The sequence below is a fragment of the Oncorhynchus kisutch genome, linkage group LG27, assembly GCF_002021735.2.
Source record: "Oncorhynchus kisutch isolate 150728-3 linkage group LG27, Okis_V2, whole genome shotgun sequence".
Lineage (NCBI taxonomy): Eukaryota > Metazoa > Chordata > Actinopteri > Salmoniformes > Salmonidae > Oncorhynchus > Oncorhynchus kisutch.
In genome coordinates, this window is record NC_034200.2 from 13726015 (window position 1) to 13750361 (window position 24347).

A 24347-nucleotide genomic window follows, 5' to 3' on the forward strand; every position below is an offset into this window, starting at 1 on the left:
AATCCCTGGGCTAACAAGGTAGGAATCTGTCGTTCTACCCCTGAACAAGGCTGTTAACCCACTGTTCCCCGGTAGGCCGTCATTGTAAATAATAATTTGTTCTTAACTGACTTGCCTACTTAAATAAAAATTTATATCAGGTGTGGTGCGCAGTTTCAGCCTAATTAATATTCTGTCATCTCTGGGCAGAAGCCTTTAAGTCAGGCTGAAAGAGAAATAGATTGGCAAATTAATTAATGACAGTCAATTTGATATGTAGTGAATTTGGTTGGATTTTCTAGAGACAGTAACTTTGTTCTTATCATTGCCTTAGCCAAAAAATGAATTACTCAAATTCAGCAGCATGAACACTAATCCTTGCACACAAGGTTGAATTTGTTTGACATTTTACATTGAATCGTTTCATTTTTCTTTTAGGTGATTAATGCAAGGAAACCTCCCCATTATTTACAAATTTTTGTTTAGCGGAGGGAGAGTGTCAAGTCCAGGAATTGGTGTAAAGTTGTGTTTACAAACATTGTGCTCAACGTGACTTAGAGCCTAAGCCAGGCTTCTCAGAAGGGAGTGAATGTTTTAAGAGAGAGAGACCCTAAACTGGCACCAGGAAATCTACAGGCCAAATTAGTTTAAACACACGTCTCGAGGGTCCCCGGGGGTCTGGGCTGACGTCCCAGCAGCGCATTCAGGAGCACTCCAGCTCCGTCTCCCCCTACCTTTAACATGGCAGGCTTTTAAGACCCTCAGACACAGGAGAGGCAGGTTCATAAATGTTTTCTGTGGAGAGACCGAGAGGGATACATACTGCACATTAGCACTGGTGTTTATCCTTCTTCCTGTTCACAAATTAGTTTCCCTCACCACTTCACAAATCAAAGTTCCCCAAAGGAGAGCTTGTCCAATATCTTAATAGCCAGTTTAAAGGTAGCAGGTAGCTTAGTGGTTAAGAGTATTGGGCCAGTAATCCCTAAGCCAATTAGGGGAAAATCTGCCGATGTACCCTTGAGCAAGGCACTTAACCCTAATTGCTCTTTTAAGTCGGTTTGGATAAGGGGGTCTGCTAAATTACTAAAATGCAGTAATGGGTTTGACTGCAGAGGTTAGACACAAGCAAATAATGATTCATGAGTTTTCTGTGGTTACTTGTTATATATATATATATACTCACTCACTGCCACAGTAATACACTGATATAGGGCTGGGAATTGCCAGGGACCTCCCAGTATGATATTATCATGATACTTACGTGCTGATACAATGTATATTGCGATTCTCTAAATTTTTTATGACATGTTATTGCGATTTGATGTCCCAAAAAGAATGCACACTATATGTCTGCTGCAGAGAGACGAGAGAACATGAGGAAATTCGTTTTGATCATTCATGGAAATATGAAAACATAATGGCTCGTTATTTAAAAGCTATATTGGAGAACAAGCTATGGAATGAAAAATACCAGAGTTTTGGTGCAGGTACAGCCGACTAGCGCCAAATAGCGCTATCTACCAATCGATACTTGGAGTCAAAGTAGCAATAAAATATTGTCCAAAATAATATGTAACTGTATCGATTTGTTCCCCCATCACTACACTGATAAGGGTTTTTAGAATATTCTTAGCCAAATTGGCTTCATGATCAATAATAATTTTATAGTGCTGGAGTATAACATTTGTTACCTACATTGGGTGTCTGAGAAATGCTTGGATTTACATGAAGGCAAAGAATGTCAGAATATAGAATATATTTCTAGTTTGGTATAGTCTGTGTATTGACAACACAATACAAGCCGACGCCAACTTCATCAAATGCTCCCTTCAATGTTGGCAAGGGATGTTTTGAGGATAATGTGACAGATACACTTTTGCTTGTCTGGGAGGAAATACGCATGCTCTTGGATCTGCTCAACACATGCTTGCAATTTTGTTTTTACAGCTCACTTTGAGCCCTGCAATTCAATATTTGTGCTTTTCAAGCCCCTAAATCTCAAGAATGTGTTATAGTCAGCGTGGAATTCAGCTGGCTCTAATTAGGATGAGTATTGTTCTGAAGAGTGTGAAAATACAAACACACGTGCACACACAAACACACACACATATATATATATATATATATATATATATATATATGCAGATGTACATGCGCACACACCACGCACACATACAGTGCCTGTCAAAAGATTGGACACACCTACTCATTCAAGGGTTTTGCTTTATTTTTACTATTTTCTACATTGTAGAATAATAGTGAAGACATCAAAACTATGAAATAACACATGAAAAAGAGTTAAACAAATCAAAATATATTTTAGATTCATCAAAGTAGACACCCTTTGCCTTGATGACAGCTTTGCAAACTCTTGGCATTCTCTCAACCAGCTTTCCCTGGAATGCTTTTCCAACAGTATTGAAGGAGTTCCCACATATGCTGAGCACTTGTTGGCTGCTTTTCCTTCATTCTGCAGTCCAACTCATCCCAAACCATCTCAATTGGGTTGAGGTTGGGTTATTGTGGAGGCCAGATCATCTGATGCAGCACTCCATCACTCTCCTTCTTGGTCAAGTAGCCCTTACACAGCATGGAGGTGTGTTGGGTCATTGTCCTGTTGCAAAACAAGTGATAGTCCCACTAAGCACGAACCAAATGGGTTGGCGTGTCGCTGCAGAATGCTGTGGTAGCCATGCTGGTTAAGTGTGCCTTGAATTCTAAATAAATAACAGACACTGTCACCAGCAAAGCACCATCACACCTCCTCTGCCATGCTTCATGGTGGGAACCACACACGCGGAGATCATCTGTTCATCTACTCTGAGTCTCACAAAGACACGGTGGTTGGAACCAAAAATCTCAAATTTGGACTCATCAGACCAAAGGACAGATTTCCACTGGTCTAATGTCCATTCCTCGTGTTTCTTAGCCGAAGGAAGTCTCTTCTTCTTACTAGTGTCCTTTAGTAGTGTTTTTTTGTTGTTGCAGAAATTCAAACATAAAGGCCCGATTCACACAGTCTTCTCTGAACAGTTGATGTTGAGATGTGTCTGTTACTCAAACTCGTCCAGCAATTATTGGGGCTGCAATCTGAGATACAGTTAACTCTAATGAACTTATCCTCTGCAGCAGAGGTAACTCTGGGTCTTCCATTCCTGTGGCGGTCCTCGTGAGAGCCAGTTTCATCATAGCGTGTGATGGTTTTTGTGACTGCACTTGAAGAAACGTTAAAAGTTCTTGAAAGGTTCTGTAGTGTACTAATGGACTGTCATTTCTCTTTGCTTATTTGAGCTGTTCTTGCCATAATATGGACTTGGTCTTTTACCAAATAGGGCTATCATCTGTATACCACCCCGACCTTATGACAACGCAACTGATTGGCCCAAACGCATTAAGAAAGAAATTTCACAAATTAACTTTAAACAAGGCACACCTGTTAATTGAAATGCATTCCAGTTGACTAACCCATGAAGCTGGTTGAGAGAATGCCAAGAGTGCTTTGATGACAGCTTTGCAGAAAGGGTGTCTACTTTGAAGAATCTCAAATATAAAATATATTTTGATTTGTTCAACAGATTTTTTTGGTTACTACATGACTCCATATGTGTTATTTCGTAGTTTTGATGTCTTCACTATTATTATACAATGTAGAAAATGATAAAAAATAAAGAAAAACCCTGGAATGAGTAGCTATGTCCAAATGTTTGACTGGTACTGTACATACAAACATGTGGAAAACACTCCCCCCTCCCCCCTCCACACACTTACCACCTTGATAAGATTTAAACATGTGTTCCTAGTGTATTAACGGCTTAGTAGCGTCAGTTTCTCAGAAGTTTTGCACATGCATTTCTGTATTTTTCTCACTGATTGCCTTTGGTTTGAGTAAGCCAATAGTATGAGCTAGTATTACCACAACACGACTATTGCTTGTCACTGTGAAGATTATATCTTTTTTTCTTTTTTTATATAATTATCTCCTCCTCTCCACTTATCCAGGCGGTTGCATTGTACCAGGAACTACATCCACATGCACCTGTTTGTGTCTTTCATGCTGCGAGGCATCAGCATCTTCATAAAGGATGTGGTGCTATACTCTGGTTCTGCCCTAGAGGACATGGAGAGAGTCAGTGTGGAAGATCTCAAGTCCATCACTGAGGCTCCTCCAGCTAACAAAACCCAGTTTGTAAGTACCTAACATTGTCCCCAGGCTATAGGAGGTTTAATACGTGAGAATAGTAACTACCAGGCTAAGGGAGTAAAGTTATTGACCAAGGCACCTGTGTAATTATTTACGTAGAATACATTTTCATAAATAGGGTTCTGACTGTTTTTGTGAAGCGTCTGTTCTAAATGTGTTGGATCATTGTAAAAGTCCATCCTCTAAGGGCATAGGGATCAATATTCAATATGAGTTGCTAAAGTTATTCCAGCATTCAGTACACATGACTCTTGAGGCTTTTCATTTTAATTGTTTTATTACGGTCTCTCGCAGCATTTCTAAATAAGCTAAATCAATGCTATTTGTAAAGACTTGCCACGAAGAAAGTCTGATTTATAAAACTGGATAAGAAAGAGCAGGTGGTAGGAGAAAAAGCTAAGAGGATAAGTCTCTCTTGGCTCGCGCATATTATCAATAGTTATTGTGCAAGCCAGGCTGAAGGAAGCAGCTACATACAGCACCAGTCAAAAGTGTGTGCACACCTACTCATTCCAGGGTTTTTCTTTATTTTTTATATTTTCTACACTGTATAATAGAATAGGTAGGCCTACGCGCAAATGTTCCGAAATGCAATTTGCGGGAAAATTGCACTCTGTCCTGAGATGGACATTTAGAAAGAGGGGAGATCTAACGATGCAACAACTATTATGGGTTGCTAATATGACAAGGATAATATTTTTGGCTGCCAGACAATGAAATAAAGTTTATTTGAAAAACAATAGAACAGGAGAGCGGACATGAAAGGTCTTTATAAAATAATTGCCTCCACGTTTCTATGGTGAGATTTTGGATTTAGGTTACTTTGAAACAAGGTAAGACATGCCTCAGAATATGAAGTAAAACGTCCAGGTTTCATACAATTTAAGGAACCAGAAAAATATAGTGACGCTAATGATAGGCTTATACATCTTCGGGTCAGCCGTTTGGGGGGGAAACAATAGCCAAATGTGAGTATACCCACTTCTCCAGGGACCACTACACCACTGAGTAGGACAGACAGAGGCAGAGAGGTTGGCATCCCTTAGGGCGTACACAGGCTAAACTACCAGGAATTCCCTGTTGTTTAATTCCCTGTGTATTTTATCAACCTCTCCAGGTTTGAGCAACACACAGTATTAATTGGATTAGAATAAATCTTTCAATTTACAAACCGTGCTTGGAACCTAGAAGTTTCATCATGGAGAGGCTTGAATGTTGGTTTACTCCCTGCAAAGTGAATATACATTTGTCAATGTACACACTACCCTTAGTGTTTCTGTATGTCACACAAGCCAAGCAGTATATAACAGTGCAAAGCAAGAGTGGATTCTAAAGATTCAACATGTATGGCTTCAGGTCACTACACAAAGAACCTTGTGCTTGTGACCATGAAATAGCCATATTGTATTTAGTAAATTCAGTATATTAGATGTATTTGTCTGTTGTGTTTCCTTTTAGATTGGCTGTAAATTAGCAGTGACCCTGTTCCTGTATTTCCTGGCCACCAACTACTACTGGATCCTAGTAGAGGGCTTGTACCTCCACAGCCTCATCTTCATGACCTTCTTCTCAGACAGGAAGTACCTCTGGGGATTCACTTTGATTGGATGGGGTATGTGATGTCATAGAAAACAATTTTTTTACTGCAGATTCACTGCTACTAATGAAATATATACGCTTAAATGAACACCTTTAAAAAAACAAGAAGTGTACATACACGTTAGCCAATACATTTCAACTCAGTTTCTCACCATTCCTGACATTTTATCCTAGTAAAAATTCCCTGTCTTAGGTCAATTAGGATCAACACTTTATTTTAAGAATGTGAAATGTCAGAATAATAGTAGAGAGAATGATTTATTTCAGTTTTTATTTCTTTCATCACATTCCCAGTGGGTCAGAAGTTTACATACATTCAATTAGTATTTGGTAGCATTGCCTTTAAATTGTTTAACTTTGGTCACACGTTTTGGGTAGCCTTCCACAAGCTTCCCACAATAGGTTGGGTGGATTGTGGCCCATTCCTCCTGACAGAGCTATTGTAACTGAGTCAGGTTTGTAGGCCTCCTTGCTAGCACACTCTTTTTCAGTTCTGCCCACAAATGTTCTATAGGATTGAGGTCAGGGCTTTGTGATGGCCACTCCAATGCCACAACTTTGGAAGTATGCTTTGGGTTATTGTCTGTTTGGAAGGCCCATTTGCGTCCAAGCTTTAACTTCCTGACTGATGATGCTTTAACTTCTTGAATCTAGGGGGCATTATTTTCATTTTTTGAAAAATAACGTTCCCAAAGTAAACAGGCTATTTTGTCAGGACAAGATGCTAGAATATGCATATAATTGACAACTTAGGATAGAAAACACTCTAAAGTTTCCAAAACGGTAAAAACATTGTCTGTGAGTATAACAGAATTGATATTGCAGGCGAAAGCCTGAGAAAAATCCAATCCGGAAGGGACTCTTATTTAGAAAGCTCTGCGTTCCTATGCGTCCCTATTGAGCAGTGAATGAGATGTCAACCAGATTCCTTTTTCTATGGCTTCCCTAATGTGTCTAGTGTCACAATACATAGTTTCAGGCTTTTATTTTGAAAAATGAGCCTGAACGTCAACATTGCGTCAGTGGTCAGCCGGAGTCTCTCAGAGTGTTTTGTGCATAAGGGACAAATGCGGCCATTGTTTCTCTCTTTCCTACTAAGAAACCATCTGTCCCGGTTGATATATTATCGAATAGATATTTGAAAAACACCTTGAGGATTGATTATAAACAACGTTTGCCATGTTTCTGTCGATATTATGGAGCTCATTTTGAATATTTTTCGGCGTTGTAGTGACCTTAATTTCCTGTCGAATTCTCAGCCAAACGTGAAGAACTAACTGAGTTATTTCGGCTACAAAAATAATATTTTGGGAAAAAAGGAACATTTGCTATCTAACTGGGAGTCTTGTGAGTGAAAACATCCTAAGCTCATCAAAGGTAAACAATTTAATTTGATTGCTTTTCTGATTTTCGTGACCAGGTTACCTGCTGCTAGCTAGGCATAATGCTATGCTAGGCTATCGATAAACTTACACAAATGCTTGTCTTGCTTTGGCTGTAAAGCATATTTTCAAAATCTGAGATGACAGGGTGATTAACAAAAGGCTAAGCTGTGTTTCAATATATTTCACTTGTGATTTCATGAATATTAATATTTTCTAGTAATATTTATGTCTGTTGCGTTATGCTAATTAGTGTCAGTTGATGATTACGCTCCTGGGTCCGGGATGGGGAGTTACAACATATCCACATAATTTTCCCACCTCATGATGCCATCTATTTTGTGAAGTGCACCAGTCCCTCCTGCAGCAAAGCAACCCCACAACATGTTGCTACCACCCCCGTGCTTCACGGTTGGGATGGTGTTCTTCAGCTTGCAAACCTTCCCATTTTTCCTCCAAACATAACGATGGTCATTATGGCCAAACAGTTCTATTTTTGTTTCATCAAACCAGAGGACATTTCTCCAAAAAGTTTGATCTTTGTCCCCATGTGCAGTTGCAAACCGTAGTCTGTTTCTTTTATGGCGGTTTTGGAGCAGTGGCTTCTTCCTTGCCGAGGGGCCTTTCAGGTTATGTCGATTTAGGACTCGTTTTTACTGTGGATATAGATACTTTTGTACCTGTTTCCTCCAGCATCTTCACAAGGTCCTTTGCTGTTGTTCTGGGATTGTTTTGCACTTTTCGGACCACAGTACGTTCATCTCTAGGAGACAGAACGTGTCTCCTTCCTGAGCGGTATGACGGCTGCGTGGTCCCATGGTGTTTATACTTGCGTACTATTGTTTGTACAGATGAACATGGTACCTTCAAGTATTTGGAAATTGCTCCCAAGGATGAACCACACTTGTGGTGGTCTACAATTTTTTTCTGAGGTCTTGGCTGATTTTCTTTTGATTTTCCCATGATGTCAAGCAAAGAGGCACAGAGTTTGAAGGTAGGCCTTGAAATACATCCACAGGTACAGCTCCAATTGTCTCAAATTATGTCAATTAGCCTATCAGAAGCTTCTAAAGCCATGACATAATTTTCTGGAATTTTCCAAGCTGTTTAAAGGCACAGTCAACTTAGTGTATGTAACCTTCTGACCCACTGGAATTGTGATACAGTGAAATAATCTGTCTGTAAACAATTGTTGGAAAAATTACTTGTGTCATAAACAAAGTAGATGTCCTAACCAACTTGCCAAAACTATAGTTTGTTAACAAGAAATGTGAGGAGTGGTTGAAAAACGAGTGTTAATGACTCCAACCTAAGTGTATGTAAACTTCCGACTTCAACTGTATTAATCAATTCATTTGAAAAGCATTTCCTATGTCATAATGTTTCGTATAATATTTCACGGACAGCTGAATTTTGTTTGATTATTATTAACTATTCAATGTTTTCACACATATGGTGTGAAAACTGTTATACGCAGAACTCAAGAATAGTTCAGAGAGCTAGGCTGTACGGCTCCTGCATTGTACACACTGTGCGTAACGGTTATGTAAGCACAGCGCATACAATGTGGATGCTGTGTCGCCCAATTGCCTCGCTATATTAACAGTATATTACAAGGCAAATTTTGACTTGAACCAACTATAATAATTGGAAGGAAATTGCTGTATTTTGTGTTTAATCATTATTTGTGTGAATTTATAGATCACTATAATGTGTTTTGAAGGGGTCTCAGCTGTTAACCTCTCTGGGATCGTTCGGGACGCTAGAGTCCCACCTCGCCAACAGCCAGTGAAAGTGCAGGGCGCCAAATTCAAAACAACAGAAATCTCATAATAAAAATTCCTGAACCATACAAGTATTTTACACCATTTTAAAGATACACTTCTCGTTAAACCAACCACAGTGTCCGATTTCAAAAAGGCTTTTCGGCGAAAGCAGGACATGGCATTATGTTTGGTCAGCAACTAGTCACAGAAAGCATTCAGCCATTTTCCAACCAAAGAGAGGTGTCACAAAAAGCAGAAATATAGATTAAATTAATCACTAACCTTTGACGATCTTCATCAGATGACACTCCCAGGACTCAATGTTACACAATACATGTATGTTTTGTTCGATCAAGTCCATATTTATATCTAAAAAGCCATGTTCAGAAATGCCTCCAAAACATCCAGAGAAATTGCAGAGAGCCACATCAAATAACAGAAAGATACATGTTTTACATAGAATTAAAGATGAACTTGTTCTCAATGCAACCGCTGTGTCAGATTTCAAAAAAGATTTACGGCAAAAGCACAATATTCAATAATCTGAGAACAGCGTTCAGCCACAAAAGCAAGCTATACAGTTACCCGCCAAGTTGTTGAGTCAACAAAAGTCATAAATAGCATTATAAATCTTCACTTACCTTTGATCTTTGTCGGAATGCACTCCCAGGACTCCCACTTCCACAATAAATGTTGTTTTCTTCGATTACATCCATATTTATGTCCAAATACCTCCTTTTAGTTCACTATTCCAAAGGCACAATGCGCGAGCGCAAAATCCAGACGAAAAGTCAAGAGTTCCATTACAGTTTGTAGAAACATGTCAAACGATGTTTTCAATCAACCCTTAAGGTATTTTTATATTAAATCTTCAATAATATTCCAACCGGACAATAGCGTATTCATTACAGAGGAAAAAGAAGGAACGGCGCGCCCGCGTGACCGCGCTGTAAACAACTGATTGGCCTCAGCCTAGCCCACTTGTTGAAACAGCTCTTATTCGACACCCTTCCACAATAGAAGCCTCAAACAACTTTCTAAAGACTGTTGACATCTGCTGGAAGCCTTGGGAAGTGCATTCTGGCCCCATAGACACAGCATATTGGATAGGCAATCACTTAAATGAAACTACAAACCTCAGATTTCCCACTTCCTGGTTGGATTTGTCTCAGGTTTTTTCATGCCATATGCCATACTCACAGACATCATTCAAACAGTTTTAGAAACGTCAGTGTTTTCTATCCAATACTACTAATAATATGCATATATTAGCATCTGGGACAGAGTAGCAGGCAGTTTACTTATTCATCCAAGCTACTCAATACTGCCCCCCTGTCACCAAGAAGTTGTTGTTTTGAGATCTATCTTGATGTTTGTTGTTGATTTGCAGGGGTCCCAGCTATGTTTGTGACAGTGTGGGCAAGTGTGAGAGCCACCTTGGCAGACACAGAGTAAGTATTGCGCTGTAATCTCAATTTGTCATCATTGATGTTGGCTCTGAACACACAGTACTGTGCATTTGCCAGAATATTTCATGGGAATGTGAGACAGAAACTTAGAACGAGTTCAAGAATCCCCTTAGGTTCATAGAATGTTTAAAGGCAGAGTGTACGTCTTCAATTTAATCAAAACCCACATTGCAGTATTTACATGGTAGTAACGATTTCCACATGGTTATATAAAATCACAGAATTACTTTGAGTACTGTAGAAACATTCTACTATGAGCCTATCGCGTTGACTCCACTCAAAGGTAGATTCTGACCGTTTTCAGAATAAGAATTGTGTGCGTGCAGGCAGTAGCTTGTACACAAGGACCATGCGTAAAACATTGCTATGACAGGTTGGATTGAATTCCAGCCAAGACTTTGGAGCCTAGGACCAGTCTGTAAGGGTTGCCAACTTCCCCATGTGTTGTTGTTACACTAGGATATACCGAAATAGATTAGTTCCTGAAAGCGATTAATTACACAATCATGCGTATCTATATTTGTTTTTCATAAATCCCCTGTTTATCACTTACAGGTGCTGGGACCTAAGTGCAGGCAATCTGAAGTGGATTGTACAAGTGCCCATTCTAACAGCAATAGTGGTAAGTAAACATGTCAATTGAAAATGTTAATTGGCATAATGGCATTTAACATTTTCAATTGACAGGTTTAACTATCACAATTACTGAGCACTATTACCACTATCGGCTTTCTGAGTGAGTTAGTAGTTTAAATATTGGGCATTTGTGTGCTACATAGTGTCATTGTGTCTGTTATCAAAGGTGAATTTTATGCTGTTCCTGAATATAATCCGAGTTCTGGCCACTAAACTTCGAGAGACAAATGCTGGCAGATGTGACACAAGACAGCAGTACAGGTAAGAAGCCATGCTCTGACTGTTCCTTCCCTGACTGCTTTATCATGACATGTCTGCCCAGGCCCAGCTCAGTTAACCCCTACCATTGTGTTGCTGAGTTTTCATAATGCTTCAGCAAATGTACATTATCCCAGGGGTGTTGGTAGACACAATGTAAGTAACCTAATGTGTACAGTGCATTCGGAAAGTATTCAGACCCATTTTGTAACGTTACAGCCTTCTTTCAAAGTGTATACAATCATTTTTTCCCCTCATCAACCTACACACAATACCCATCATGACGACCTGAAAACAGGTTTCTCTAAGTTTTTGCAAATGTATTAAAAATATAAAACAAATGTAGCTCTAGGGGAATCCGGTTTCCGTTGATCATCGTTGAGATGTTTCTACAACTTGATTGGAGTCCACCTGTAGTAAATTCAATTGATTGAACATGATTTGGAAAGGCACATACCTGTCTATATAAGGTCCCACAGTTGTCAGAGCAGAAACCAAGCCATGAGATTGAAGTAATTGTCCGTAGATGTCCGAGACAGGATTGTGTCAAGGCACAGATCTGGGGAAGGGAACCAAAAAATGTCTGCAACATTGAAGGTCCCCAAGAACACTGTGGCCTCCATCATTCTTAAATGGAAGAAGTTTGGAACCACCAAGACACTACCTAGAGCTGGCCGAACGGCCAAACTGAGCAATCTGGGCTGAAGGGCCTTGATCAGTGAGGTGACCAAGAACCCGATGGTCACTCTGATAGAGCTCCAAAGTTCCTCTATGGAGATGGGCGACACTTCCAGAAGGACAACCATTTCTGCAGCACTCTCCCAATCAGGCATTTTAGTTAGAGTGGCTAGGCGGAAGCCACTCCTCAGTAAAACACATGACACCTAAAGGACTCACAGACCATGAGAAACAAGATTATCTGGTCTGATGAAACCTAGATTGAACTCTTTGCCAGAATGCCAAGCGTCACGTCTGGAGGAAACCTGGCACCATCCTTATGGTGAAGCATGGTGGTGGGAGCATCATGCTGTGGGGATGTTTATCAGAGACTAGTCAGGATCGAGGGAAAGATGAATGGAGCAAAGTACAGAGAGATCCTTGATGGAAACCTGCTCCAGAGTGCTCAGGACCTCAGACTGGGATGAAGGTTCACCTTCCAACATGACAACAACCCTCAGGACACAGCCAAGACAACGCAGGAGTTGCTTCATAACAAGTCTCTGAATGTCCTGGAGTGGCCCAGCCAGAGCACAGACTTGAACCCGACCAATCATCTCTGAGGAGACCTGAAAATAGCTGTGCAGCGACGCTCCCCATCCAACCTGATAAAGCTTGAGAGGATCTGCAGAGAATAATGGGAGAAACTCCCGAAATACAGGCATGCCAAGCTTGTAGTGTCAGCAAAGTACTGAGTAAAGGGTCTGAATACTTACTTAAATGTGATATTTCTGGGGGGGGGGGGGTTTCATACATTTGAAAATAATTCTAAAAAACAGGTTTTGCTTTGACATTATGGGGTATTGTGTGTACATTGATAAATGTTTTTGTTTAACCATTTTAGAAAAAGGCTCTAACGTAACAAAATGTGGAAAAAGGCAAGGGGTCTGAATACTTTCCCGAATGAATTGTATATCCCTTTAACTGCCTTGAATTCCTACTGATCCTACAGCTATTGTACACAGCAATCATGTGCCTATGAACCAGTGCTATACTGTTAGCACTGTTAGCACTGGCTACAGGTTCATATGCCTCACCTAAAGCCTATTCTTGTGGGAAGCTGCTATAGACCACCAAGCGCTAACAGTCAGTATCTGGATAACGTGTGAAATGCTTGATAATGTATGTGATATCCACATAGAGGTATATTATCTGGGTGATTTAAATATCGACTGGCTTTCATCAAGCTGCCCACTCAAGAAAAAGCTTCTTATCAGTCAACCTACCAGGGTAGTTACAAACAGCACAGGAATTAAATCGTCAACGTGTATTGATCACATCTTTACTAATGCTGCAGATTTCTTTTTTGAGCTGTATCCAAATCCATCGGCTGTAGGGATCACAATATAGTAGCCATATCTAGTTCCAAAGGCTGGACCTAATATAGTGTATAAGAGGTTATACACAATGATTCCAATGTTGTTGACATAAATAATACTTGTTGGTCTGTAAAAAGGAGCAACCCAGACGCTGCACTAGACACATTTTTCTAGTTACTAATAAGCATGATGAGGAATTGAAAAATTGTATGGTTGAGAAGGATGAGGCAAAAGGAATGGCAAATAAGTCTAGCTGCACAACCAATTGGCAAACATACTTCAAACTGAGAAATCATGTGACTAAACTGAATAAAAAGAAGAAACTACACTATGAAACAAATATAAATTATATCAAGAATGATAGTAAAAAATCTTTGGAGCACCTTAAATTACATTTTGGGCAAAAAGGCAAACTCATCATTCATTGAATCAGATGACTCATTCATCACGAAACACACTGATATTATAGATTATTATTAATTCATTTGTTTTTCATTGGCAAGATTCGCATGGCATGCCAACATCAAACGCTGACACTAAACATCCAAGTATAACTGATCAAATTATGAAAGACAAGCATTGTAATTTTGAATTCTGTAAAATTAGTGTGGAAGAGGTGAAAAAAGTATTGTCTGTCAACAATGACAAGCCACTGGGGCCTGAGAATGAATGGAAAATGACTGAGGATAAAAGTGGACGATATTGCCACTCCCATTTGCCATATCTTCAATTTAAGCCTACTAGAAAGTATTTGCCCTTAGTCCTGGAGGGAAGCAAAATTTCATTCCGCTACCCAAGAATAGTAAAGCACCCGTTACTGGCTCAAATAGCCGACCAATCAGCCTGTTAACAACCCTTAGTAAACTTTTGGGGAAAATGTTGTTTGACCAGATAGAATGCTATTTTACTGTAAACAAATTGACACTTACAGCATGCTTATAGGGAAGGACAGTCAACATTCAGCACGCACTTACACAAATGACTGATGGCTGTGAGAAATTTATGATAAAAAGATTGTGGGAGCTGTGTTAGACTTCACTGCGGCTTTTGATATTATCAATCATGGAAAAACATGTGTTATGGCTTTACACCCCCTGCTATATTGTGGATAAAGAATGACCTATCTCACAGAACACAGAGGGTGTTATTTAATGGAAGGCTATCCAACATAATGCAGGTAGAATCAGGAATTCCCCAGGGCAGCCATCTAGGCCGCTTACGTTTTTCAATCTTTACTAATGACATGCCACTGGATTTGAGTAAAGCCAGTGTGTCTATGTATACGGAAGACTCCACACTATACACATCAGCTACTACAGCGACTGAAATGGCTTGTTAAACCTGTATCATATGTTGATACAACAGTAGCTAAAATGGGGAGAAGTCTGTCCGTAATAAAGTGCTGCTCTGCCTTTTTAACAACACTACCAACAAGGCAGGTTCTATAGGCCCTAGTTTTGACAAACCTGGACTACTGTTCAGTCGTATGGTAAGGTGCCACGAAAGGGTACTTAGAAAAATTACAATTGGCTCAGAACAGGGCAGCATGTAAATCTCTCATGACTCAAATGGGAGGAGAAATTTACTCCATCACTACTTGTTTTTGTAAGAAGTGTTGACATGATGAATGGACCAAGATGTCTGTTTAAACTACGAGCACACAGCTCGGATACCCATGCATACCTCACAAGGCATGCCACCGGAGGTCTCTTCACAATCCCCAAGTCAAGAACAGACTATGGGAGGTGCACAGTACTACATGGAGCCATGGCTACATGGAACTCTATTCCACATCAGGTAACTAATGCAAGCGGTAGAATCAGATTTAAAAAACGAATAAAAAAACACTTTATGGAACAGCGGGAACTGTGAAAAGACACACAGGCACAGACACATATACACATAAGACACACGCTCTACACACACGTACACATGGATTTTGTATTGTAGATATGTGATAGAGTCACTGCCTGAGGGAACACACTTAATGTGTTGTGAAAAGTGTTATGAAGTGTAATGGCATGTCATATTTTTTATTGTATATAACTGCCTTGATGTTGCTGGACTATAGGAAGAGTAGCTGCTGCCTTGGCAGCACCTAATGGGGATCCTTAATAAATACAAATACAAATGTACTGTACAGATGTATTCTGTGTTATCTCCAGCATGCTGATAGAAGTATTTAATCTTTATTACACCAAAACATGCCACCAACCGTTGGGCACAAACTGGTTAAATCAATATTGTTTCAGCGTAATTTGTCAACGTATTGTAACATGGAATTTACGAGGAAAATACATTGGGTTTGCAAAAAGTCATCAATGTTGTTTTGAAGGTTACATTTCAACCACAGGATTATGTCATCATGGTTACCATTATTCAATCTAGACAAACCGTATGTTGAATTTATACATTTGAAACAACTTCAGATTTTCAACGTTATATCCATTATCAAACTATTATCCAAACTGATTGCCATCAGTTTGGCAGCACCTCCTACTGGAGAGTTGATCTATTTACAGCTATCCCTTTGGTCTCCCATCCAGGACAAACAAACTTAAAAAGATGAGAATGATTATTGAGAGATCATTTAATAACTAAATAAGTTCGCTGTTGCTATCAAAGTCATTCCAACAGGTATGTTTAACAGAGCACATTAATGAAACTATTTCAATTTAACCCAGGGTTAAACTAAAAATAGAGCATACATATAGTCCTAGGGCTGGCGTTAAGGTGACACTAGTGTCAAACGCACACGTTGGCAATTTCAACTTGTAAAAGCCAGAACTCTGCTATTTTACAAACCTGGTGCCAGGGTTGGTCATTTACCTGTCGTATATCAGCTTGCTTGCGCTGAGGTGAGAGGGGTGGAAATATGAGATGTGTGTCCTTAAAAATGTGCCAATTACAAGCAGTGCTACTAGTGATATTTAAGACTCACCAAAAACTGGTCTTAGCGGTAATGCGATTGGTTATGGCACCGATTTTACCAGTGGAGGCGCACAGCTTAATCAGTAGCCTATAGCCAATGTTTTATTAAAATATCATAAACAACAGAACAGTCAACTGACATTCCCGTTTTTTTATTTTAATTGGACATAACTTTTGTCCATGCAAATTCTGTGAAAGGTTTGGACTCATTAGGCCTATGTTCCATGCCCATTCAATGAAAGGTGTCAGTGACTGTAGGAAGTCTGTTTAGGAAGATGAAGTTATTGCAATAGACTGCTTATTGTTTTTCCTTTATCATTTTGTTTTTAAAAAAGCATCTTGCACTTTTGTCTGTTTTCAACTGTCAACTCGCAGGAATTCTGATCGCTGTCCTTGGTGCTGAATCTGCTTGTATCCTAGACTATTTTCCAGAGGCTAATCTTATTCCAACGTTTGGGCAATGTCCAATTGTTTATGGCTCGAACATGTAGTGCATTTTCAAAATGTGAATGCAATGTGTGTAGATTAATATTTGCATGTTAAAATCAATAAAAACTTGATTGGCTAAATGTTTGTTATAACTAGGCCTATTGTAGGGTTACTGAATATAATTTAATGAACTATCTTGGTGGATAGGACATCAATTCCGCCTGCCGAAGAGCCCTTAGGCCTACTTGTGCACACATTGCATTATGCTCATAGAACGAGAAATGCGATTTATTATATCATGCTTCTGACCCAATCCTATTTAGAAATATTGTTATTTGGCCTCCTGGGTGGCACAGTGGTTAAGGGTGCTTTACTGCAGCGCCAGCTGTGCCATCAGAGTCCCTGGGTTCCCGCCCAGGCTCTGTCGTAACCGGCCGCAACCGGGAGGTCCGTGGGGCGACGTACAATTGGCCTAGCGTCGTCCGGGTTAGGGAGGGCTTGGTCGGTAGGGAAGTCCTTGTCTCATCACGCACCAGCGACTCCTGTGGCGGGCTGGGCGCAGTGCGCGCTAAACAAGGTTGCCAGGTGCACGGTGTTTCCTCCGACACATTGGGGCGGCTGGCTTCCTGGTTGGATGCGCGCTGTGTTAAGAAGCAGTGCGGCGTGGTTGGGTTGTGTATTGGAGGACGCATGACTTTCAACCTTCGTCTCTCGTGAGCCCGTACGGGAGTTCTAGCGATGTGACAAGATAGTAGCTACTACAACAATTGGATACCACAAAATTGGGGAGAAAAAGGGGTAAAAAAAAAATAATAAACTCAGAAATATTGTTATTTAAAAAAAAAAATATGATTATTCGTTTTTCGTTTTAATTTGGTTAAAGACCAAACGAATTAGAAAGATTAACCGTCCATGTGTTTATGTTAAAGAACTCGAAGGCAATGCAATTGTCTATTTCTAGAGAAATGCAAATATGATTTGTAAGATGGTTCCATGGTGTTTATAAAACATTACATTTGCGAGCAGTATACTGGTGAGTGGGCATTCCCACTTTCTCTTTTATATTGGATCTTTGTCCAGCTCCTGTGAAATGTTTGCATGTTCGTAAAACCATCCATATTCTAAGTTGCCTTGTTTTTTGTATATGCCCAGTATAAGCAATTATGATGCCTGTAACTGTATTTAGACATAGCCTATTTAAGACAGGTTGTTGTTTCATTATTATTAGGATTTGATTATAATTATAAACTGTATTTTTAGGCATTATCAATAGCTTATTGAATTGAATTTAGCTTATTAACTACGTTTGGCATGTCCAGACCGCAATTTACAGTAGGCCTAGCCCCTATATCAGTGTGACTGCTATAGTCTATGTTTAACAATGTATTCTAATATTGAAGCAATGCAATTAGAAAAATTTGGACTGCAAACATGTTCAACATATTTAGCGAATATGAGGCAGGCTATTTAACCAACTAGGCTATAGCAGACTAAAATTCTTATTGGAGTGTCAACGCAACCAAATATCAACATTTGAATGAAATGTACTGTGTCCTCTGCTTTTATAGTTCCATCTGTGCCACTGACTTAGTCTGGCTTTAATTCCAGTTTGTCTACAAATTAAAAATATGTCAGATTTACGTCTCCATCTCAACCAAATATCAAAGTTAATGAATTCGACTAAATAATATAAAATCTAACTTTAAATTAACTTTAAAACAAGTTTAATTTGATTTTGTCATATACTTTACCTTAGATTCTTGGTTGATAGAGATGTATGGGGTCAATGTCACGCCATACAGTGGGGCAAAAAAGTATTTAGTCAAATCAAATCAAATTTTATTTGTCACATACACATGGTTAGCAGATGTTAATGCGAGTGTAGCGAAATGCTTGTGCTTCTAGTTCCGACAATGCAGTAATAACCAACAAGTAATCTAGCTACCAATTCCAAAACTACTACCTTATAGACACAAGTGTAAGGGGATAAAGAATATGTACATAAAGATATATGAATGAGTGATGGTACAGAGCGGCATAGGCAAGATACAGTAGATGGTATTGAGTACAGTATATACATATGAGATGAGTATGTAAACAAAGTGGCATAGTTAAAGTGGCTAGTGATACATGTATTACACAAAGATGCAGTAGATGATATAGAGCACAGTATATACGTATACATATGAGGTGAATAATGTAGGGTATGTAAACATTATATTAGGTAGCATTGTTTAAAGTGGCTAGTGATATATTTTACATCATTTCACATCAATTCCCATTATTAAAGTGGCTGGAGTTGAGTCAGTGTGTTGGCAGCAGCCACTCAATGTTAGTGGTGGCTGTTTAACAGTCTGACGGCCTTGAGATAGAAGCTGTTTTTCAGTCTCTCGGTCAGTCTCTCAGTCAGCCACCAATTGTGCATGTTCTCCCACTTAAAAAGATGAGAGGCCTGTAATTTTCATCATAGGTACACTTCAACTATGACAGACAAAATGAGAAAAAAAATATCCAGAAAATCACATTGTAGCATTTTAATGAATTTATTTGTAAATTATGGTGGAAAATAAGATTTGGTCAACTACAAACAAGCAAGATTTCTGGCTCTCACAGACCTGTAACTTCTTCTTTAAGAGGCTCCTCTGTCCTCCACTCGTTACCTGTATTAATGGCACCTGTTTGAACTTGTTATCAGTATAAATTATCACAAGAACGGTGAGCAAAAATCCCAGAACCACACGGGGGGAACTAGTGAATGACCTAACACACTACGCCGCCAGGGACTCAAATCCTGCAGTGCCAGACGTGTCCCCCTGCTTAAGCCAGTACATGTCCAGGCCCATCTGAAGTTTGCTAGAGAGCATTTGGATGATCCAGAAGAAGATTGGGAGAATGTCATATGGTCAGATGAAACCAAAATATAACTTTTTGGTAAAAACTCAACTCGTCGTGTTTGGAGGACAAAGAATGCTGAGTTGCATCCAAAGAACACCATACCTACTGTGAAGCATGGGGGTGGAAACATCATGCTTTGGGGCTGTTTTTCTGCAAAGGGACCAGGACGACTGATCCGTGTAAAGGAAAGAATGAATGGGGCCATGTACCGTGAGATTTCGAGTGAAAACCTTCCATCAGCAAGGGCATTGAAGATGAAACGTGGCTGGGTCTTTCAGTATGACAATGACCCCAAACACACTGCCCGGGTAACGGGAGGAGTGGCTTCGTAAGAAGCATTTCAAGGTCCTGGAGTGGCCTAGCCAGTCTCCAGATCTCAACCCCATAGAAAATCTTTGGAGGGAGTTGAAAGTCCGTGTTGCCCAGCAACAGTCCCAAAACATCACTGCTCTAGAGGAGATCTGCATGGAGGAATGGGCCAAAATACCAGCAACAGTGTGTGAAAACCTTGTGAAGACTTACAGAAAACATTTGACCTCTGTCATTGCCAACAAAGGGTATATAACAAAGTATTGAGAAACTTTTGTTATTGACCAAATACTTGTTTTCCACCATCATTTGCAAATAAATTCATTAAAAATCCTACAATGTGATTTTCTGGATTTTTTTTCTTTCTAATTTTGTCTGTCATAGTTGAAGTGTACCTATGATGAAAATTACAGGCCTCATCTTTTTAAGTGCGAGAACTTGCACAATTGGTGGCTGACTAAATACTTTTTTGCCCCACTGTATCTGAACTGTGTTGTGCTTTGAAATGGTTGAAAGCTCAATGATAAAATATTTAGATGACAACTAAACCAAAAATCTTACATAGGTTTTTCCTTTGGAATTTGTTTATGCATTTAGAAGGTTGAAAACCATAGTGATAACATGGTAATTCAACAAACTGCTGGATGTCTTTTTGAGTGGGCGAATAAAGGTTGACGTCTCATTTGATCAACGTCTCAACAAAATATTACCCAAATATCCACATTGAAATGTCGTAGTGTGCCAAGTGGGGCAGTCATGTCGGTAAAAATGAATAATACAGTGAACATATCTATTATGATATAACATTTTATCTCCCCATGACAACTGTCACACACAGTAAATGTAAAAATTAATCACTGCTATTATTCATTCCCTCCACAGGAAACTGTTGAAGTCTACTTTGGTCCTGATGCCACTGTTTGGCGTTCACTACATCGTGTTCATGGCCATGCCTTATACTGAGGTAACTGGAGTCCCCTGGCAGATACAGATGCACTACGAGATGCTCTTCAATTCATTCCAGGTACTGACTGGTCTCGAACCACATGGATGAATGAACAAACAACCAAATTATGTTTTACTGCATGTGGTTTAGTCACAGGCAGCCAGCAATGGATCTGAAATGATGAGCTGCTGCAGTACTGTAAAAAGGAGATATATCAATTGGCCAAAGTTCACTATGGGGCACTGCATATGCTGTAGTGGTGTGCTACACATAGTTAAGTATTGAGTTGTGCTGAAACTTTTATGAGTAAAATTAGAGAGAGCTGTGCAGCTCAGTGTTTTCAGAGTAGGCAGCTGGTGTCAGTGACTTGAACTGTCAATTGAGATTGCATGACATTCGTCTAAAGTGCTCTGGATAGATGCTCAGGTCAACCTGTGTCCTTTGAGTCATACGCAAACTTGTAATAATGGTTTATCTTCTTTTCAGGGATTCTTTGTGGCAATTATATATTGTTTCTGCAACGGGGAGGTAAGGACAACGTTGAACAATTTAATTTAAGATTTATCTGTGAAAATGTCTTCAAGGAAATCCTAATAGATTATAGTATATTATTTAAGACACTATGTAATCCTGATATATAATATTATGCTCGTGATTAATTGCAGTCACAGCATGCACACAGTATGCACACAAAAAAACCTCAGGCTCAATTATTGTATGCAGGGATGTGCACAGACCTTTCAGGGGGCATGTTCTCAAAATGAAAAAGGTCTATTTACTTATGCAACACACTTACTCATCACACATTGTAAGCAAGTTAGTGACACTGCCTCTTGAAGTCATGATTGACATTGGGAATAGAGGGCGATCAGCTGATAATTGATGTAAATCTGCAAAAAAAAATTTTTTTACTGATTGTGATTTATATCTTCAATGCTCTTAAATAATAACTTCATAATATAGCCTAATGTTCATTGTTATTTTAGTTTATGGTGGTTAACTATAGTCTAGCCTACCTGTGTTCAGTGCTTAATTTGTTAATTTGGGAGGAACAAAAAGTGAGCGAGAGAGGGGGGTCACCTAGGGAGCTCTGAGGTACCGGAACAAAAATACAGTGCCTTCCGAAAGTATTCGGCCCCCTTGAACTTTGCGACCTTTTGCCACATTTCAGGCTTCAAACATAAAGATATAAAACTGTATTTTTTTGTGAAGAATCAACAACAAGTGGGACACAATCATGAAGTGGAACGACATTTATTGGATATTTCAAACTTTTTTAACAAATCAAAAACTGAAAAATTGGCCGTGCAAAATTATTCAGCCCCTTTACTTTCACTGCAGCAAACTCTCTCCAGAAGTTCAGTGAGGATCTCTGAATGATCCATTGTTGACCTAAATGACTAATGATGATAAATACAATCCACCTGTGTGTAATCAAGTCTCCGTATAAATGCACCTGCACTGTGATAGTCTCAGAGGTCCGTTAAAAGCGTAGAGAGCATCATGAAGAACAAGGAACACACCAGGCAGGGCCGAGATACTGTTGTGAAGAAGTTTAAAGCCGGATTTGGATACAAAAAGATTTCCCAAGCTTTAAACATCCCAAGGAGCACTGTGCAAGCGATAATATTGAAATGGAAGGAGTATCAGACCACTGCAAATCTACCAAGACCTGGCCGTCCCTCTAAACTTTCAGCTCATACAAGGAGAAGACTGATCAGAGATGCAGCCAAGAGGCCCATGATCACTCTGGATGAACTGCAGAGATCTACAGCTGAGGTGGGAGACTCTGTCCATAGGACAACAATCAGTCGTATATTGCACAAATCTGGCCTTTATGGAAGAGTGGCAAGAAGAAAGCTATTTCTTAAAGATATCCATAAAAAGTGTCGTTTAAAGTTTGTCACAAGCCACCTGGGAGACACACCAAACATGTGGAAGAAGGTGCTCTGGTCAGATGAAACCGAAATTGAAAATGTTATGTTTGGCGTAAAAGCAACACAGCTCATCACCCTGAACACACCATCCCCACTGTCAAACATGGTGGTGGCAGCATCATGGTTTGGGCCTGCTTTTCTTCAGCAGGGACAGGGAAGATGGTTAAAATTGATGAGAAGATGGATGGAGCCAAATACAGGACCGTTCTGGAAGAAAACCTGATGGAGTCTGCAAAAGACCTGAGACTGGGACGGAGATTTGTCTTCCAACAAGACAATGATCCAAAACATAAAGCAAAATCTACAATGGAATGGTTCAAAAATAAACATATCCAGGTGTTAGAATGGCCAAGTCAAAGTCCAGACCTGAATCCAATCGAGAATCTGTGGAAAGAACTGAAAACTGCTGTTCACAAATGCTCTCCATCCAACCTCACTGAGCTCGAGCTGTTTTGCAAGGAGGAATGGGAAGAAATTTCAGTCTCTCGATGTGCAAAACTGATAGAGACATACCCCAAGCGACTTACAGCTGTAATCGCAGCAAAAGGTGGCGCTACAAAGTATTAACTTAAGGGGGCTGAATAATTTTGCACGCCCAATTTTTCAGTTTTTGATTTGTTAAAAAAGTTTGAAATATCCAATAAATGTCGTTCCACTTCATGATTGTGTCCCACTTGTTGATTCTTCACAAAAAAATACAGTTTTATATCTTTATGTTTGAAGCCTGAAATGTGGCAAAAGGTCGCAAAGTTCAAGGGGGCCGAATACACAGAAGATGCACATGTGGGGAACATTTTTAGTAGCCTAGGGTTAGAAAACAGTTTGTGCCTTTTTTTATAAATGCATTTTCTGCAATTCCACATCATTTTACATGACTGTGGAGACTTTATCAGAATGATGTTTAATACCGCACAAATGATCAAAATGACAAGCTACTTTGACAGTGACTAACTGAGAGGCCTAGGTGTGTGGAGACCCACATTATGGTACAATATGAGGAGGAAATTAGTCTTAAGAAAGCTTTCCAGTTTCACTGACTCGCCCAATGACGTCTCTTGTCAACAATGTTCACTCGATAGGCCCATTTGGAAGTTGAAAGATTGCTCTTCTCTTTTCAGCAGGTGTCATTTGCTTTCCAACCTGTGTTTTCCCACGATTGTTTTTGAAATATTGCGAAAGGCCTGTGTTGACTGCATGCTGTTCACTGACAGATTTTTCCGTGTGTTCCCGACTGCCTTGTTATAGGGCTACACACAATCCACAGCTAGGCAATTTTTTGTTCCTCTGTGGTTAACTTATAGGCCTACTCATGGTGAAGTAGGCTATTGACAAGTATTTAATTAATTTCTGAACAGACAGCAGTAATTCTATAACTTTGGCAAATTTATTTCAATTTATCGGGGGTGCTGCAACACCGGCCGTTCCCGCGGCTATGATTCTATAAGGAAATACATTGTGAAGGGCTGCTGCCAACCAGACAGATATTGATGATGTAAATCAAGGGTTAATCAAATGTTATGCAGTACTGTTTATATTTAAACTAGGTAGCTTACTACAACACACACACTCAA

At 39.6% G+C, this 24347-nt stretch overlaps 1 protein-coding gene across 1 annotated transcript in view; it reads left to right on the forward strand.

Annotated features, from left to right (window-relative positions):
* Positions 1 to 24347, forward strand: part of LOC109871517 (parathyroid hormone/parathyroid hormone-related peptide receptor-like) — a 104473-nt gene that overhangs the window by 77895 nt on the left and 2231 nt on the right. The window contains exons 8-14 of the mRNA XM_031806396.1: positions 3982 to 4168; positions 5642 to 5795; positions 10321 to 10381; positions 10955 to 11021; positions 11202 to 11296; positions 20776 to 20917; positions 21326 to 21367. Coding sequence (XP_031662256.1) covers positions 3982 to 4168; positions 5642 to 5795; positions 10321 to 10381; positions 10955 to 11021; positions 11202 to 11296; positions 20776 to 20917; positions 21326 to 21367 — 748 coding nt within the window. The remainder of the gene's footprint in view (positions 1 to 3981; positions 4169 to 5641; positions 5796 to 10320; positions 10382 to 10954; positions 11022 to 11201; positions 11297 to 20775; positions 20918 to 21325; positions 21368 to 24347) is intronic.